This window comes from Nicotiana tomentosiformis, chromosome 1 (assembly GCF_000390325.3).
Source record: "Nicotiana tomentosiformis chromosome 1, ASM39032v3, whole genome shotgun sequence".
NCBI lineage: Eukaryota > Viridiplantae > Streptophyta > Magnoliopsida > Solanales > Solanaceae > Nicotiana > Nicotiana tomentosiformis.
Genome location: NC_090812.1, coordinates 119,873,684 through 119,893,583, shown reverse-complemented (window position 1 = coordinate 119,893,583; position 19,900 = coordinate 119,873,684). Strand labels below are relative to the sequence as shown.

The window sequence follows — 19,900 nt, the reverse complement described above, 5'->3', positions numbered from 1 at the left end:
ATACAAATATAATTAACTTTCTAAATTAATAAAATTATTAACAATATTAATAGGAACAATTCACCATGTATTTTTGAGAAGTAACCACATAAAACTAGAGCATCCTCTTAAATTGAAACTGCACATGCTACAATGTATATATGGTATCAACAATAATATTGGGACCATTGGATTGACATATCAAAATTCCTAAGGTTCTCCAAAATTGGGCTATTAGTACGTGAAGCTTTAGTTAGAAGATGAATGTATATATGGTATCAACAATAATATTGGGACCATTGGATTGACATATCAAAATTCCTAAGGTTCTCAAAAATTGGGCTATTAGCACGCGAAGCTTTAGTTAGAAGATGTCGACACAAATGTGCGTTTTCCGCATACCTAATGTGGATAATATCGCTCTTACCATATTTATCCTTTTCATGGTCACAAAAGGACAATTTTCATCAAATTGCTAATAAACAAAACTATTTTATCATAAAACTATTGATTAGTAATTTCCACATGTCGCTATCATCTTGTACGGGTTGCCGCGGGAAAGAGTAAACGGCCGTTAACGGCGACAGCGCTAAACCCAACGGACCGGCACTTAGCGACGTTAGTCTGCTTCGACGGCGACAACAACGCCGATGAGTTTGCCGACGGGAGAACGTTGGTTGTCCGTTTGTAAGCACCTAACCACTTATTCTGCATGAACCGGTGTTTTCTCCACGGAGGAATACTGAGGTCTTTGCTTTTCAGCGAACGCCTACCGGCGTCGCTCATTACCTTCAACATCTTCTTTAACTCTTCGCTTTTACCTACGAAAACCCTCGGCAACGATTGCGATAAACGCTCGTAGTGATTCGTAGGCCTTGCTATCTCGAACTCCGCCGCAAAATCGAGGTCGATAAAGTAACGAGTGATCCGGTTACCGGAATCCGATCGGATCACATCAAGGAACTCGTAGTTTCCGGCCTTAAGTCCACCGGAACTCTCCCATTTCGTCTTGCATATAGCGGCATTATAACCAAAATCCCTAAGATAGGTCATTACATTTCGCCTCAGGATTGGCTTATTCGATTTCGAAAAGGAAAACATTTCCAGTGCCTTAGTAATCTTAGTCGCCAGCGAATTACGAAACAAATCCAGATCGCTATAAAACACTGGCTTTGGCAAATCTTCAATCACGTCCGTCGACTCGTACATTGACACATCTCCGTCGTCGGAGTCTGAATCATTCTCCGACGACATATTTTCGGCCGCCACATCATCAGGCAAACCAAATATGAGAGTAGAAAAGCTACAGGAAGCATCATCATCGGCGTGGGCGCTGTGTTCGCTTCCGCTGCTGAGGTAACCGAGTTCCTGCTGGTCACGCCCAATGATCCGAGCCTTCACTTTGTCGTCAAGCGGGTCAGTTACTCTCTTCATTCTACCATAAGCTTGCATTTTTTTCTTCAAAATTTCTAAGTGCAAAAAACTTTATTTAGAGAGAGAATCTGTATTTTGAGAGAGATGATGGAGGTTTGGTTTATAAAGGGTTGTGAAAGAACTAGAAGGTGCGAATATTATAGGTTTGGAGAAATAATAATAAAAGGTATAATACCGAGGAACTAAAAAGCGAATATTCGAATGGTAGCAGAGAAAAAGAATGTGAGTTATTTTTTAACTAGTTAAAAAGCAAAAAGATTGGACTGCCCCTTTAGCTTTTCATGTGTTTTTAAAGGGACTGAGTCCTGGGGGCGTATCGCAGAAGACAGTGAGGGCATATCCAAGAGCACCACAAGATTATTCTTTGTCGCATATGGCTAGTTATGCGTACTGGTGTGATTGCGCCACGTAATTTACGAGTGTGTGAAGAATACTTTAGCACGAGAATGGAACGTGGAAGTAAAATTAATTGGAAGGCTCATCGTATGTTTGGTTTGGTTTAGAGCCTGTTTGGATATATGGATTTTTTTATTTTTTTTCGAAATCTGTGTTTGGTTATAAAATTTTTAATTTTCACTTGAGCATGAATTTTGAAAATTTTTAAAAATTTAAAAAATTCAAAAAAGTTATTTTTTAAAATTTTCGCTCAAATCACTCATAAAAATTCAAAAATAATCTAAAATTATATATATATCCAAACACATCTCTAATTTTTAAAATTTTAAAATTTTACAATTCTTATGTCCAAACGCCCACTTAGTGTGTGTGTGTGTGTGAGAGTTGGGATGTTGCCTCTTCGAAATTCGAAAGGTCCAGACATAGAAAGAAAGAGTTTGGTAAGATTAAAGAACGATCAAATGCTTGGATTTGGATTTGGGGAATGGATACTTTTGGATTGATATTGAAAACGTGTACTCTTTTAGAGGACTGACAGATCAGATTGAACCAGAATATTGGAGAAGGGCAATGGTTGGATTTGTTATTATGACTTGGGTTTCAAGAAAATATGGTTTGCTTTAGGCCTTAATGGGTGCAAAATTATTGCATTTCTTTTTCTGTTTCTAAGGGAAGCATCAGTTACAAACTGTACTGAATCCAGTTTTTGCTTGAATTTCGAGACAAAACTTGGCACCCAAGATTGTTCAGCTGCTACAGAAGTATTTGCTGCAGAGTCAAATATGCTCATGTAGAACTCACTGTATAGCAATCTTTCGTTATATTTTCGAACCACTTCCTTTGGCTTTGAGATAATAACAATAAGAATAGGAAAACTTACTCTAATAAATAGTGTATTAGTTTTGTTACTATGATTTTGATTGAATTTTAAAATAGCTTATCCTCCTAATATTGCGTTTTAGTATTATAGCATGTTGTCAAACAACTTTACAATAATAATCACGAGTTCTTGTTATGCGATTTGTTTTTCCTAATCAATGAGATATATAACAGACATAATAAGAGTATATTATTGTATGAGATCGTACTTGTAAGTGGTTCATCCTTAGAAATGACAAAAATGGCTTCTTATGTTTGAGGTACGATTAAGTAGTTTCTTAAATATACTCCTAGGCAGTTTTGTCCATTTAAGTTTTTTAAAACTGAATACTTTTTATTTTTGTTAAATACTTAACAAACTTTAGTTGTTACACTTAACAAGAATTGTGAAGAAAAAATTTAACAGAAACCCAAATCTAAGCTGTAATGTTTGCAGTTTTGTATTTTTGATTTATTTCTAGTATTCGGTGCAGTTCTTTGACGTACAATTTCTGTTATTTTTTGTCGATTTCTAATATCTAAGTATCTAGCATAGTGTTTGTTGCAGATTCTAGGATTTGACAAGACTTCTTTGATATTTTAAATAACGTATTACAGTTCTTATTAATTAAACAGTCAAAATTTATTAAAATTTTACGAACAAAAGTGCTCATGACTTTTGATGATTTAAAGATGAAAATTGCTCAAGATATATTTAAATCATCGTCAAACATAAGGGATTATTTTTGTTATTTTCTTTGCTTTTTTTTTTTTAGTTGATGTATTTGAGCACTTTCTCGATTCTGTCAATAGCAATTGTCTAATGGCTTTTTCATGTTCATGCACTGTCACGACTCAAAACTCTAATCGAAGTCGTAGCGGCACCTAACATTACTCGCTAGTTAAGTCAACAATCAAATAACATCAATAACTCAAATAACATAATTAAATAATCCTAACAACGGAATAATCATAATTAACCGAAGCCAAAAGCAATATTACAACTAAAAACCATCCACGATCTAGCATAAGTAAGTGCATACGCGCTACAGAATCCTAAATAGTTTGATCCAAAATACATAATTGTCTGAAAAAATAGAACAATAATAACATAAACAAAGGAAAAAGGGACTTCAAGGCATGTGAATGGAATCAGCAACTATCTCGAAATCTCCAAGATCTGATACTGGTGCCTCTCGCTAGTAATCACCTCTCTCGGCAATAGTTTGATCTGCACATATAGTGTAAAGTGTGGTATGTACTAAATAAGTAAGAAGTCTAACCTCAGGTTGAAAGAAGTGAGAGCTTGGCAAAGTCCAGTACCCATTTTCAATAACCAATTATAATAATAACAGAGTAATAACAATAAGAAAAGTAGCTCAAGCAAAGCAAATTTAAACTTTTCACAAATAGAAGGAAAATAGGCATGCATTTCAAGAACAACAATTAAGGGTGTGCTTGGTATGAAGAAAAATATTTTCTAAAGCATTTAAGCCAACCAAATATGAGAAAATTAGAAAAATAATTCCCAAAAATATTTTTCTTCACACCAAATACACCATAAGCCATAAATTCTTTCACATATATAGCCTAAACATGATTTTATCAATTTAAAGGTGAATTTCAAGTTCAACACATCAACCATAGACATCAAGTACCAATAATCATGAAGGAGGAAAAACATAACCCGGTACCTGCATGACAAGTATACATACTAGAATCAACTATACCACAATTAAATCCTCAAGTATACCAAATATCAGCACGAATATAGTGCCTGACACAATTGTCCTTCATTCAACTCACACATCAACACTCAGCACTATACGAGTACCTGACAAAAGTCCTCACCAAGCACATATATGACCCATGTGACTATGCACATGGTTATTACCTGACTCTGGAAGGGCGGGTCCTTGCCCAATTGCTGATTAGATTTAAGTCAATAATCAATATCACTTAGCCCAATATGGGGCCTGGTGCATGCGTTACCTTATAGTCGATACCAAATCGACTCTACGGCCCAAGCTCTGTCAACAACCACTTAAGTCACAAATACTTACATTTCATAATACTCTACTCAAACAGTGTCACACATATAAGGGCATCAACAGCAAGTGAGATAACATATAAAGAATGCACAGAGACAAAGATATAATACGTGGATGTAATATCATGACTGAGAATATGACTACAATCAACACTACTAAAAATAGTGTAGATTCCGACCGATTTAATGCAGTCACAATTTCCGACCGATTCGATCGAAAATGTTATTAAAAATACATGTTAATATTTTTAAAAAAATTTGGCTCCAAATTGCGACTCTTTCTGTCATTCAATTATGCGGAAAATACCGCGAATATAGTTTTTAGGGTTTCCGATCGAATCGGTCGCAGAAATTAAAAAAAATATAAATATTTCGATCGATTTGGTCCGAAATTTGCAACAAAAACGAGGTCTGACTGGTCAACGAATTTGCGACCGAATAGATCGCTATTTAAAAATTTTAAATTTTAAACTGCGACCGATTCGGTCGCAAATCTATTTTTATACAGCCATCCACCCAATTTTTCTTCTTTCTTCTTTCTTCTCTAATTTTTTTCCTTCTCCTCCCTTCTCATCTTTTGCCCCCACCCGCTCTATTTCTTCTGTATACAAGGTAATTAAAACAAATTCCCTCTCTCTCACTCTCCCTCTCCTTCTCCCGCTCTCTTTCCCCCGTCCAGCCGACTGATCCACGTCCAATCCGCACTCAATAGTGAGTGAAAACGGTCGTTGGAAGAATAGTACCCAACAAGAGTCGGAGTCGATTTCCACAGGAAGTTTCTATGGGTGTTAGGAGTATACACCTGACGAGAGCGAATGGAGTAACTAAATTATGCTTCCAACAAAAGGTTTTGATTTCTAATTTTAATTTTACTCTTGCTATTACAAGCCAAGAAAAGAAACTAAAAGCGAATGATTATTTTTGGTATTTTTCTAAATATTTAAAAAGCCTAGGGATGTGACCATAACTTAGATGTTCACGTAATGGGTTAAATACATTAACATTTATTTTATTGATTGGGGTGTATTATAGCTCTCAACTCTATATTACCCACTCAATACCTCTCGGTCAAAGAGTAATTTTGCCCAATTTGGCTTTCTCAAGCCCAAATGGATATCAAACTAAATAGTTCATATGAGCTCAAGTTGGGTTCTCACTATCTCTAGTTTGAACCCTTTAATTAGACTAATCAAATCCTGAATTAGCCCAATTCCTTGTTAGTCAAGTTATCCTAGACTAGGTCCCTCTTTCTCAAGTAGAGACCAAGTCAAAAAGGCATGAATTAATATTTGCAACCATTAATTCTAAAATTGAAGCATAAACTAAGTTAAATAATCAACACCCAATTATAAACAAACATTAAATTAAATACCCATAAGGTTTACACACTAGGGTTAGGTCACAACCTTAGTAAGAATCTAGCTACTCATATTGAGAAATGAAGAAAACAAAGAAGAAATGCTAATTAAACTCATAATCTAAGATTAAAATAATAAAATATGATGTTTAAGACCTAAAATAATCACAAACTTCCTAAAATGGAAAAATGTAACAGTTACAACAGCTCAAACTTTGAAACTTGACCTAAAATTATGAAACTCGTCTATTTATAGTGGCCCAAAATTCGCTGACAAAAATGCCCTTCGGGAGGTTTTGTGGCTGCACAATTCCATGTGCGGTCCGTAGATTTCTTCAGCTAGCAGGTATTGAATTCTGCAGTCGCACAATTCTGGATTGCGGTTGTAAAGCATCTTCTACAGCCGCACGATTCTTGCGCGGTCCGCACTTCAACAAGGCTTCAGGTCTTGGTCTTTTGCACACTCTCTGAACTTTGAATCATTTGTCAGTGCAAACCTTGTTCTTCGACCGCATACTTCATGTGCGGTCCGTAGATTAGCTAGAATTCTGTTGGGTTCTTTCACTTGTCCTTTGGCCGTAGATGGAATTCTGCGGTCCGCACTTTCTTCTGCGGACCACACTTCTTAAGTTATGCGCCCCTTCTTTCCTTGTGATTCAGAATACTCCTTTTTGAGTCGGATTTCATCTTTGGAAACCAAACTTCCAACATTCCTGCAATTGGCACTTTTTCATTAGTTTCGAGAATATAAATCAATACTTTCAGACTAAAACAAAAGTAAAAAGGTGTTAATAAGTAGTCCAAATCCCCACTTATCAACCCCTCAAACTTAAGTCTTTGCTTGTCCCCAAGCAAATAAATTAGCTCCCACCTTCTTAGAGTTAAGGGTCATTTCAGCGATTCAAAGGTGAGCTATTCACACATCAGTTGGGACCAACAATTACCCACACTACTCATGCATTATCAACAAGGTGACAAGTCAAATATTCATACACATACAGTTCTAATATGACATTTGAGCTTCAAGAATTGACTTTACTCATCAAGGACTCTTGTTCTATCACGTAGGTCATGATGGACTCCAAACTCTTCCTCCTCTACTTTCCATTTGCCAAGCTCACTTAAGAAATTAACACTCAATCTTAAGATTCATGAAAGGTCCACTCATTTCTCACAAGAGAATGTCACAAGTACGGCTTCAAGTACTATAGGCTTTCCCCCCATGTAGATCGCCACTAATGTAAGCTCACTTGGTTCGAAATCAAGTAGGACTTCTTTCGGGTTATAATGAAGGCTTTTGGATTAGGGTAGGGTACCATATGGGTAAGTGGTTACACCTTTCCTTAAGCACTCCACATTTTCATTTCTTGGCTCAAATTACCAATTCTTAGAGGCATTTTCTTTTCATTGGGGACTAGAGAGACTTAACATCACTCTTTCTTGTTCATTTTATTCTTTTTCTCCCTTTTTGATTCCTCATGATAGGGATCATTACCTCTTTTTGAATCCATCAACCCTTCTACTTATTCACATTTTGTATTTTTCTTTTTGTTCTTTTCTTTTTTTTGCCTTCTCTTTTCATAGAGATCATTTCTTTTCTCTTTTTGTGCCTTGATACCTTTTTCAAATTCCTCATCTCTCCCCCAAACTTATGTTTTAAACCACTTGTTTCACAAGAGTGTTAAGGAAAGTTCGGGTGCCAAGAGATGGTCACGACAAAATGGGTCAAGACTTATAACATGGTCATCAAACGAGAAAGACTAGTGGCTCAAAGGGGTTGACTAGGGATAACGACACTGGTTGGAAATAGAAAGCTCAAACGGGCCAAGGAAAGCCTACAATCACCCCTCAAACCAAGCAAAACTTAGGATTTCGCCTTGAAACATATTCGGGGCAAGTTCTAGACCCTTTGCACGGATACTTGGACTATCAACATATTCATCTCACCCATCACGCAACTAGATCGTAAAAGTGGATAGAGTCGAGAGTCTACAACGACCACATTCAAATTTAAAGATCACTATGGTCCAATCAAACCACTCGATGATTACAAAAGTCAACTCAAGAGTCACAAAGTCACTAACTAGAGCTATTTCTTTCAAAAACCTTATCTCTAACCATAAGCACGTAGTTAAGTGTGTTGGTACCAATTGAATCATGATTAACTCTTCGAGAATGACTTGATTAAGTCTTTTTATTCATTACTACTACTATTATTACCTAAACAGAAAAACATACTCATTCTCTTAAGAAGGTTGTCACGTCTTCTATCGCTGGGATGAGGCACCCGGTTCACACAAAAACTGCCTTTGGAAAGAACCGTGGCGTTAAGAAAATCAAAGGCTTATTATCCACTAAAGGATAAAAAGAAGCTACTTAACAAAACAAGAGCTAATATGGAAAAAATAAAGAAGCTAATAAGACAAACTATGAAAGAGGGATAAATATACATAAGAGAAGAGAGAAATGCTAGATAAATAAAAATAAGAAAATAAAGAGTATTATCAAATTATTATAGACAAAATGTATCAAAGTGTATCAATGTGTCAAATAAACTCCACCCCCCTCCCCGAATAAAAGTAAGCATTGTCCCCAATGCTTAGCAAAATAAGAGTAAAAGAGGCGATGGTGAAGAAAACTCCCTAAGGATCCTTAGATATCTCAGTGTCCCCATCAATGTCATCTCCCTCAGGGTCAGCCAGCTGAATCTCATCATCATCAAATCTAGGCGTGGATGGGTTGTTGAACATCGCACGCACTACCTCAGCAATGTCGGCAGCAAGCTCTGGCTCGTCCGACTGGCCAGCTGGTGCTACCGGTACAGATGGTACTGAAGGATCTGGGGTGGACTGGTGCGGGTCAAGCAACATATCAAAAGGAAGATCTCCGGATATAACAAGTCTAGTCACCTCCCGCCGGAGCTTGTCCACTGATTTCTTGCTGACCTAGGGCTTCCTCATCTTCTTTACTTCCTTTACCAGCTCCTTAATCACTGACCTGTGTTGTATCAAAGTATCCATGATCATCTTCTAGTTCTCCAAAATCTTCTTTAGTGTCTCATCAATGTGAGAAGGAGCATGTGGTGCCTGAGAAGTGGACTGCACTACAACAGTACTAGACAAGTCAGACAACTTAGAAGTAGCTGTCTACATCCAGTTGTTGAGACTCGCCAATGTCTAGGAGACTCGCAAAGCAGATAGGGGAACTGTGGGCACGGACACTGGCTTTAGAGCAACTCTAGGGGCTGTGGTAGGATCTGAAGATAATGGTGGAGGCATAGCAGTGGCACTGGTAGAAGGCTCAGCAGAGGTGGATAGAAGATCAGCTACCTCAAAAGCTACCACTATTGGCTCATCAGACTGTCCTGTGGTGGTAGAAGGCGGGGCTTTATTCTTTGGGTTGCTCACATTCATTAGAGAATACCAATAGAATGGCTTTTTAGGCTTCACCTTGGTGTCAAAATCTCTCGGCTCTACATTTCCATCTGTAAGGTACTCTGTGATAGTGTTGGGATAAGGGTAGGCCGAGCTGTCATGCTGTGCCATCACTGAAATGTTGACCGACATCACGACACCCACATTGATTAAGTAACCGACCATGATGGAAGCCACAAGCATTGCCCGAGAGATTGGAAGGTGAGTCTCATTATGGCATGGATCTAACCTGCTACAAACAAAGGTCTGCCACCCTTTATCCTCAAAGTTCAAAGTACTCCGCTGAATGGGAACCCCAGCAGTAATCTATTATGGTGGTGGCCCTGGTGGTGCTAGAATCTCAGCCAACCAAGTTCAGACTTCCTCCTTCAGTGCGCACTTCTCCAGATACTCCTTCAGCTCAACATCTTCGAAGCTCAAATACGCATTTAGAGTATGCTGATCAAACCTCACCTTGAGGTTGCGTACTTTGGTCACCATCGTCCCTTTCTTTATATGAGCCACATTGGCATAGAATTCAAGGACGGGGTATTCTTTTGAATCCTCCACTCTCTCGGTGAACAACATCCATCCCTTTTGTGCCCTGAACTGTCTCAATATAGCTGGGTTGTATTTCTCCAAATCCTTCAACAGAAACTTTCGCTCAAGAGTTAGCGACCTCACTGGCCACTACATACGGAAACTGGTAAAGGCGGTCAAGCTGAAAAAATGATCCTCCCAAACCTATTTCTTCTTTGATCTTTCAAGCCCTGTAGTTGTAGCATTTCTCCCTCTACCATCATCAGGGACGTCATGTGTAACCTGTGCCTTAGGGACTGGTGTAGCTGATGGCTCAGAAGCCCGACTAGCACTCTCCGATCCCTCAGAGGTGCTGTAAGATGAAGACGACTCATCCCTGAGCTGGTATCTCCCATTCGGCCTCGAGTGAGTGGCCGTCTGCTCTTCCTAAACAGAGTCTGAGTTGCCCTCTGACACCTCCTTAGACGGGACATAGGAGCTAGACTCAGAGAGGTCTACACCTCTCCCTCAGCCAACTGTTGTTTTCTTTCTTATTGTCTTGGGCTGGCCAAGGGGCAAGCACTTTTGCCACGACCCCGAGAAGATTCACCTCTCCCCTTTGAAGTGTCGCCTCGGTCTCTTGATCGAACCATTGTCCGTATCAAACAGAGGAGCTTGTTAGTTGCAATTCATTGTTCAAACACATGCGGGAGACATGTAGGTAAGGGAGAAACAATTGGACACAGTAGGGTTGTGCAGTTGAGTCATGCCTGCAGGATGAGGGATCTGCGGTCCGCACAATTTGACCTGCGTCCGCAGATGGCAACTCGTGGTCCGCACATTTTTGTTGTGCAGCCGCATAAGGGAAGTGCGGTCTGCACATTTGAGATTGCGGCCACACTTATGAGTCCCAAAATTGTAAATTCTCTTATGACAGAGAAATGGTCAATCTGCGACCGCAAGAGGAAATTTGCGGTCCGTACAATTTGACTTGCGGCCGCAGATTCCTTCCTCAAATAAGTGTTAAAAACTCCATATCTATGGACCGCACAATTCAAGTGCGGTCGCAGAATTCAAACAATTACGAACATACAACTTTTTTAGTCTAAGTTTTTTCAATTTCTTGCACAAATAGGCATGGCAACATTGTAAAATTATGAAATTTCACTAACCTAGTCCCAGTAAAGCATGTATCAAGTTAACCCAGTTCAGATCTACCCCACATGGACACACAATGAAACTCTAATAATGGATGGCCTAAAAAGAATGAAAAAAATCTACAAATTAAACTAACATAAAATTAACATGAAATTAAAGCATACCAGATAGAGTGAATGCACTGAGTAAGTAATCTAGGTGGATGTGTGTGTGGACAATTAAAATCTCCAAGAAAGTTTTGTAGGGGAACAATGTTTCGTTCAAAGTGGGAAAAGGGTAAAAGGATCCCTAGTGTTCTATTTATGTCATTCAATTTGAGAAGGGATCAAAGACGTGCGGCAACACATTTTCATGTGCAGTCCACACTCTTTAACATGGGAGCTTCATCACAAAGTTCCATTTGCGGTCCGCACATTTGCTTGTGCGGCCGCAGATTTCGCGTGCGGTCGTAGATTGACCTCCGCACTGACAAGCTTAAACTTCAGAGAGTTGGTATTTTTGACATTTCAAATGTGCTGTCCGCAAGAGAAATGTGTGGCCGCAATGCTCATCTGCTATGGCATACAAAAATATGCGGTCACTCAAATAAAGTGTGGTCCGCACTCTCTTGAACATTTAGCCATATTTTCGTCCACAATTCTTATAAGTCACACTCATCCCTGTAGCACACTTCAAATCAAGTTAGAACATAAATAACACCTAACTATAAAAGAAAAAGAAAAAGAAACACGGGTTGCCTCCCAAGAAGTGCCCGATTTAACGTCGCGGCATGATGCAGAAAACCCTCAAATGAAGTGAAGGACTGCCACCACGTGGCTTTCTCCAAACTTGCCCAAGTAGTGCTTCACCCGCTGACCATTGACTTAGAATACTTCATTGTTTTTGTTCTTCAAGTCTAATGCACTAAAAGGTGTCACACCCACAATTTCAAAAAGACCACTCCACTTGGATTTTAGCTTTCTGGAAAATATCCTTAACCTTGAGTTAAACAACAATACAAGATCGCCCACCTTGAACTCTTTGTTCCAAATGTATTTGTCATTAAGATATTTCATATTTTCTTTGTACAAGGACGAACTGGCATAAGCATGGTACCAGAACTTATCCAATTCATTCAAATGTGAAACCCTCAAGTTAGCGGCTACATCCCAATCAAGGTTTAACTTCTTTATAGCCCACATGGCCTTATGCTCTAGTTCCATCAGAAGATGACAAGCTTTTCCAAACACTAACCGGTATGGCGACATTCCGATAGGTGTTTTGTAAGTCGTCCGATAGGCCCATAATGCATCATCATGCTTCTTGGACCGATCCGTCCGATTAGCATTCACTGTTTTGGACAAGATACTCTTTATCTCCCGGTTGGAGACTTCCACTTGCCCACTAGCTTGTGGGTGATAGGGAGTCGTGACCTTGTGAGTAATAACATACTTGTTAAGTAAAGTTGGAAAGCCTTGTTGCAAAAATATGACCCCCCATCGCTTATAATTGCACGTGGAGTACCAAACCTTGTGAAAATATTCTTCTTCAAAGAAAGCCACCACACTTCTCGCCACATTTGTTGGGTAAAGCAACGGCCTCAACCCATTTGGACACATAATCCACCACGACCAAGATGTAGGTATTTCCACAAGAACTCACAAAAGGGCTCATGAAGTCAATACCCCACACATCAGAAATATCAATCTCCAAAATGGTTGAGAGAGGAATTTCATTTTTCTTTAAGATTCCACCAGCCCGTTGACATTCATCACATCCTTTCACTAGTTAAATAACATCTTTGTAAAGAGTAGGCCAATAGAAACTGCAACCAAGTACTTTGGCCTACGTTCTTGCTCCACCATGATGACCATCATATGACGAAGAATGACAAGCCTCAATAATTTCACCTTGCTCTTCTTCCGGTACACATCTTCTAATCACCCCATCCATGCAAATTTGCTAATAATCTTGACAATAATAATCTTGACAATCCCATTTTACTTCTTCCTTTTGCTTGAAGAGAACTCATCCGGAATAATTCCACACATAAGAAAATTTGCTAAGTTCGCGAACCATAGAACCTCTTTCATTGAAATAGCCAAGTGTTTCTCATCGGGGAAGGAGTCATTGATTTCAAGTCCATCATGCGGCCTCCCCTCCTCCTCCTCCAAACGAGACAAGTGGTCCCCCACTTGGTTTTCACTACCTTTTCTATCTTGGATGTCAATATCAAATTCTTGTAACAAGAGCACCCATCTCATCAACCGAGCTTTGGAGTCCTTTTTGCTCATAAGATAACAAAGCGCCACATGATCCGTGTGGATAATGTGTTTTGCACCCATAAAGTACGGGCGAAACTTCTCAATTGCAAACACAATAGTAAGGAGCTCTTTCTCCATAAAGGTATAGTTGACTTAGGCACTATTCATGATCTTACTAGCATAATAGACTGGACGAAAAATCTTGTTGATGCGTTGCCCCCAAAACGGCCCCAACCGCTACGTCACTTGCATCACACATGAGTTCAAAAGGCACACTCCAATATGGAGCGGTGATGATGGGAGTAGTTGTCAACTTGAGCTTCAACAATTCAAAAGATCTCATGCAATCATCATTGAAATTAAACTTAGCATCCTTCTTAAGAAGTTTGCACAACGGGTTCACCACCTTAGAGAAGTCTTTGATGAAGCGCCGGTAAAAACCCGCATGGCCTAAGAAACACACCCTTTACCGAAGTAGGGGGTGGAAGCTTAGAAATCACCTCAATCTTTGCCTTGCCAACTTCAATTCCATTCCTTGAGATTTTGTAGCCAAGGACAATACCTTCCTCGACCATGAAATGGCATTTCTTCTAATTGAGCACCAAATTTGTTTCTTCACATCTAGACAACACTTTGTCCAAATTTGCAAGACAATCATCAAAATAATCTCCAACCACCGAGAAGTCATCCATGAAAACTTTAAGGTAGTCCTCCACCATGCCCGTGAAAATAGCCATCATACACCTTTGAAAAGTCGCCGGTGTATTGCACAAACCAAATGGCATCCGCTTGAAAGCAAAAGTACCATAGGGACATGTAAAGGTTGTTTTCTCTTGATTTTTCAGAGTAATGAGAATTTTATTGTAGCTCGAGTACCCATCAAGCATGTCCGACCAATCTATCGAGCATTTGATATAAGAAAGGAAGTAGAAAGTGATCCTTCCTTGTGACTTTGTTGAGCTTGCGATAGTCTATACACACCCTCCAACCAGTCACCGTTCTAATAGGAATCAACTCATTCTTGTCATTGGTGACCACCGTCATGCCCCTTGTTTGGGACACACTGAACCGGAGAAGTCCATGAACTATCAGAGATGGGGTAGACAACCCCGAAATCCAACCACTTGATAATCTCCTTCTTGATAACTTCTTACATAGCCTCATTGAGTCTCCTTTGATGTTCAATAGATGGTTTGGCATCATTCTCCAACTTGATCTTATGCATGCAAAAGGCGGGGCTTATCCCTCGAATATCCGCCAAGGTCCACCCAATAGCCTTCTTCTTCTTTTGTAGCACCGCCAATGTGGAATCTACCTGCATGTTAGTCAAACCAGAGGAAAGAATAACCGGTAAAGTAGAACAAGGACCAAGAAATTCATACCGAAGATGTGGAGGCAATGGCTTCAACTCAAAGGTAGTAGGCTCTTCAATAGAAGACTTTGTAGGAGGAGTTGTCCTATCTTCAAGATCCAAGGACAATTTCTGGGGTGCATAGTTGTACGACCCCATTCCTTGCAAAGAGCTCACACATTCGATGAATCCATCCATCTCGTCATCATCAAAGTTGAGCAAGATGACCTCCAACATATCACCAACATTGATTGTAGCACTTGTTTCATCAACAATAACATCGGTCACCAAGTCCACAAAAGAACACACCTCATTGCTATTTGGTTGCCACATAGACTTACACATATGGAATACCACTTTTTCTTCACCAACCCGGAAAGTGAGTTTTATGGTTGCAACATCACAAAGAGCCTTACCCATAATCTAGGATTAAAATAATAAAATATGATGTTTAAGACTTAAAATAATCACAAACTTCCTAAAATGGCAAAATATAACAGTTACAACATTTCAAACTTCGAAACTTGACCTAATAATGTGAAACTCGTCTATTTATAGTGGCCCAAAATTCGTTGACAAAAATGCTTTTCGGGAGGTTCTGCTGCCGCACAATTCCATGTGCGGTCCGCAGATTTCTTTAGCTAGGTCTTGAATTCTGTAGCCGCACGATTCTGGATTGCGTCTCAAAGCATCTTCTGCGGTCGCACAATTCTTGTGTGGTCCGCACTTCAGCAAGGCTTCAGGTCTTGGTCTTTTGAAAACTCTCCGAACTTTGAATCATTTGTCAGTGCAAACCTTTTTCTGCCGCCAAACAATTCATGTGCGGTCCGCACATTAGCTAGATTTTTGTTGGGTTCTTTCACTTGTTTTGCGGCCGCAAATGAAATTCTATGGTCCGTACTTTCTTTTGCGGACCGCACTTCTTAAGTTCTGTGCCCCTTCTTGCCTTGTGATGCAGAATACTCTTTTTGAGTCGGATTTCATCATTGGAGACCAAACTTCCAATATTCCTGTAATTTTCACACTTTCATTAGTTTCAAGAATAAAAATCAATACTTTCGAACTAAAACAAAAGTAAAAAGGTGCAAATAAATAGTCAAAATCTCTACTTATCACCGACTCCCCTCTCCCCCTAATGTTTTCCCCAATTTGTTTAACTCGTTTTAGTTGCAGTGAATCAAACGGCTCTTCTCCCTTTTGGTGGTTGTCCGACAATAACTTCTCACCTCCGGCAGTAGATCCGATAGTCCTTTTTACAGGTAATTTTGTTTTTTGCATTAATTTAGCAATATAATATGTATAAATTAGCTGTATAATTTGCAATATAGTATGGATAAATAGCTATAGTTTTTGCAATATAGTATGTATATAGTGACTTGTTAAAACATTGCTTGTTTAGATTAATTAGCTATTTTTTTTCTTTTTAGTTAGATGTTCTTGTGACAATGGCTAGTATACTCGTATGTATCCAATAGTAATTCAAGAAACAAATTAGAATAATTTGGGTACTTTCTACAATTATGGAATTCTTGTTTATATAAAAAATATCTTAAGTGCTAATACTTCTCTGTTAGAGTTGAACAATAGTTTAAAGAGTTAGAATTTTTATACATTCAAGTTAGGTTAGTTAAGAAACAACTTAGGTGCTAATACTTCTCTGTTTCGGCTTTTCGTTTGGAAATTCTCTATGCCCTATCTATGTGTTAATTATATTATTTATTATTGTAAAAAAATGAAAAAAATGTTGTCAATTAAGTATTAGAGCACTATCATATGCTAATTTGAAATAAATTAGATTAATTTATATGTTTTAGGACTTTTTTTTTGTCTTACAATAGTTTAATATACCTATTAATATTGAAACCACCCAAGTATTACAGTAAAATATATAATTAAACTATTTAGATAACCTTTGGGAGAATATAACTTAGTAATTAGTATAAATAAAACAAATATGTCAACTTCTAGTTTTTTTTTCTTTGTGTAGATGGCATTTGCGCATTGTAGATGGATGTATAATAGGAATCATCCTAATCGTGTGGGGGTTAAGAGGTGATTTTAAAGAATGGGTTGTTGGATTTATTGCTAAGGCAAGGACACTTGATGATTTTCGTAGTGAAGGAACGATTAGGTGCCCTTGTATGAAATGCAAGTGTGCTAAGTTATTGGGAGAAGATATTGTTACATGTCATCTTTTTAAAAAGAGATTTTTGGAAAATTATCATTTGTGGACTGCTCATTGGGAGAATCTTAGCGTAAATGATGTTGAATTTCATAATTCTTTTGGTGGTGAGGAGGGTGGTCTCGTAGTGGAGAATAATGTTGAAAATTCTATATTTAATGTCATGATGAGGGACGCCTTTGAGATGTTCTCGGGGAATCAATCTAAACCAAATGATGAGGCTAAGAAGTTATTCAAAGAGTTAGAGGAAGCTAGTTGTCCGTTATATGAAGGCTCAGTGCATTCCAAATTGTCCGTTGCTGTTCAATTAATTCAGATTAAGTCGGATAGTTCTATTTATCAATCGGGCATGAATTCTATCATTGGGCTTATGAATGAACTTAATCCGAGTAACATTGACCTACCCAAAGATTTCTACATGGCAAAAAAATCAGTTTCCAAGTTGGGAAGATCCCGGTGAAGGCGATGCATTGCTTACCCCTTATACCAAGGTTAAAGGTGTTGTATGTATCAATGAGCTCCGCTCTTCATATGAGATGGCATTATGAGCATAAAAGGCCAGATTATGTTCTATGTCATCCTTCAGATGGAGAAGCATGGAAGCATTTCGATAGGGTGTTTTCGAACTTTTCTAGTGAATCAAGAGACATTAGGTTGGGATTATGCGCTGATGGATTCACTCCATTTGCAGTATCTACTGTACCATATTCATGTTGGCTGGTGTTTGTTACGCTGTATAATCTTCTACCTGAGTTATGTATGACAAGTCCATATTTGTTTCTAACTTGTATTGTTCCAGGTCCACGCAATCCAAAAAAGTTGATTGATGTTTACATGCAGCCTTTGATTGATGAGTTGAAGTTATTGTGGCATCAAGGCGTCGAAACATATGATGTATCAACTAAGCAAAACTTCAGATTGCGTGCTGCTTTGATGTGGACTATAAATGATTTTTCTGCTTATGGAATATTGTCCGGGTGGTCGATTTCCGGAAAGTTAGCTTGCCCGACTTGTATGGAAGATACAAAGGCATTCACTTTGAAATATGGAGGTAAGAACACATGGTTTGACTGCCATCGCCGCTTCTTGCTAATGGATCATGAGTTCAGGAGAATTACTAGTACATTTATGAAGAACAAAACTGATTATGAGGAGCCACCGTCCGTCTTGTCTCCAGAAGAGATTTGGAACAGAGTTAGGGATCTACCTAAGGTAACAGAATATCCCTTGTCTAATAAGATACCTGGTTATGGTGTTACATACAACTGGACTAAACAGAGCATATTCTGGGAGTTACCTTATTGGAAGCACAACCTTCTTCGGCATAATCTTGATGTCATGCATATCGAGAAATCTTTTTTGACAACTTGTTTAATACTGTGATGGATGTAAACAACAAGACAAAGGATAACTTGAAGGCTAGGATGGACTTAAAGGAATATTGTAGGCGAAGTGAGTTGTACCTGACATATTTGAATAACAAGATTCAGAAACCCAAGGCCAGCTTTACATTCACCTTGGAGGAAAGAAGAGAGATTTATGATTGGGTTAATAATTTGAGTATGCCTAATGGGTATGCATCAAACCTGTCTAGGTGTATTGACATGAAAGAAGGAAAGTTGACGTCTATGAAAAGCCACACATTTTCATGGAATCTTTGATGCCTGTTCCATTTAATGCATTACCGATATAATATGGAATCCCATCACAAATGTAATCTTATTTTTCAAGGAGTTGTATTCTAGCACCTTGAGGGTGGAAAACCTAACATATATGGCGAGTAACATTCGCGTAACTTTAAACAAGTTGGCAAAAAATTTTCCTCTTGTTTTTTTTGAGGTGATGGATCATCTTCCAATTCACCTTGCACAAGAGGCATGGCTTGGATGGTCAGTTCAATACAGATAGATGTATCCATTTGAGAGGTAATTAATGAATTTTAATCATTAATCCTTATGTGATTCATTTTAATATTATTCCATCTAAAAATAATGCTAATATACAGGATTATTGGCAAATGTAAGCGGATTGTCAAAAATAGATCTAAGATTGAGGGAACGATTTGTGAGGCATATGTGGCTAGAGAAACTTCTTATTTTTGTTCATATTATTTTTCATATGATGTGCCATGTTTGAGAAGTAGACCTGATCGGCATGGCAATAGAGGCAATGGTCCTTTGTATCCACCATTTTCCATATTCAACAACCAGGTAAAGGTGGTCCAAAACGTTGTACAAAACCACTTTTGAGTGAGATGGAACTAAAGTCAGCTACAACACATGTGCTTTTGAATTGCCCAGAGGTCCAACCTTACTATAAGTAAGTATAAATTTATATTACCAACATATATTAAAGATTTATCATCGTTTTAACTAATGACATTTTTTATTTTGCCGGACAGTTGATTTGTGGGTACATATGGGCAAGAGCTTATTTATCCTAAGTTTTCAGAATGGTTTAAAGAATTTGTAAGTATTACTTAATATTTAACATGGTCTTATTAACGGTAAATTATAATAAGTTATATGTATTTAAATAATTCTAAATTATTTTACCCTTTATAGGTTTATAATCTCGTTAATGACGTAAATGACCAATTCTTTCAAGATATAGCTTGGGGAGATGATCCTAGAGTTAGAAAGATGTCTAACTATTGTATCAATGGGTACAAGTTTCATACAGAAGAATGGTCTAAGGGTAAGAAAATAAATAATAGTGGTGTGAGTGTGAAAGCCGATGGGGATATTGATTATTATGGCGTGCTTCAAGAGATCATAGAACTTGAGTATAAAGTGGGTTGGCCGAAGAAAAAATTGATACTCTTTCGGTGTAAGTGGTATGATCCAACACCAAATAGAGGTACGAAGGTGCATCCTCAGTACAAAATTGTTGAAATAAAGCACACGGGGAAGTATAGACTCTATGACCCATTACTATTGCACAAAATGTGAAACAAGTGA

The 19,900-nt window shown here is 38.3% G+C and overlaps 1 protein-coding gene across 1 annotated transcript; it reads right to left on the bottom strand.

Moving 5' to 3' along the window:
* Positions 1-513: 513 nt before the first annotated feature.
* Positions 514-1,431, bottom strand: LOC104111312 (uncharacterized). Its single transcript, XM_009620991.4, has one exon. The coding sequence runs from the start codon at positions 1,429-1,431 to the stop codon at positions 514-516; it is 918 nt and encodes a 305-aa protein (XP_009619286.1).
* Positions 1,432-19,900: the final 18,469 nt, after the last annotated feature.

Coding starts and splice junctions, on each gene's coding strand:
- LOC104111312 (XM_009620991.4), bottom strand. CDS start 1,431: ATGCAAGCTTATGGTAGAATGAAGAGAGTAACTGACCCGCTTGACGAC.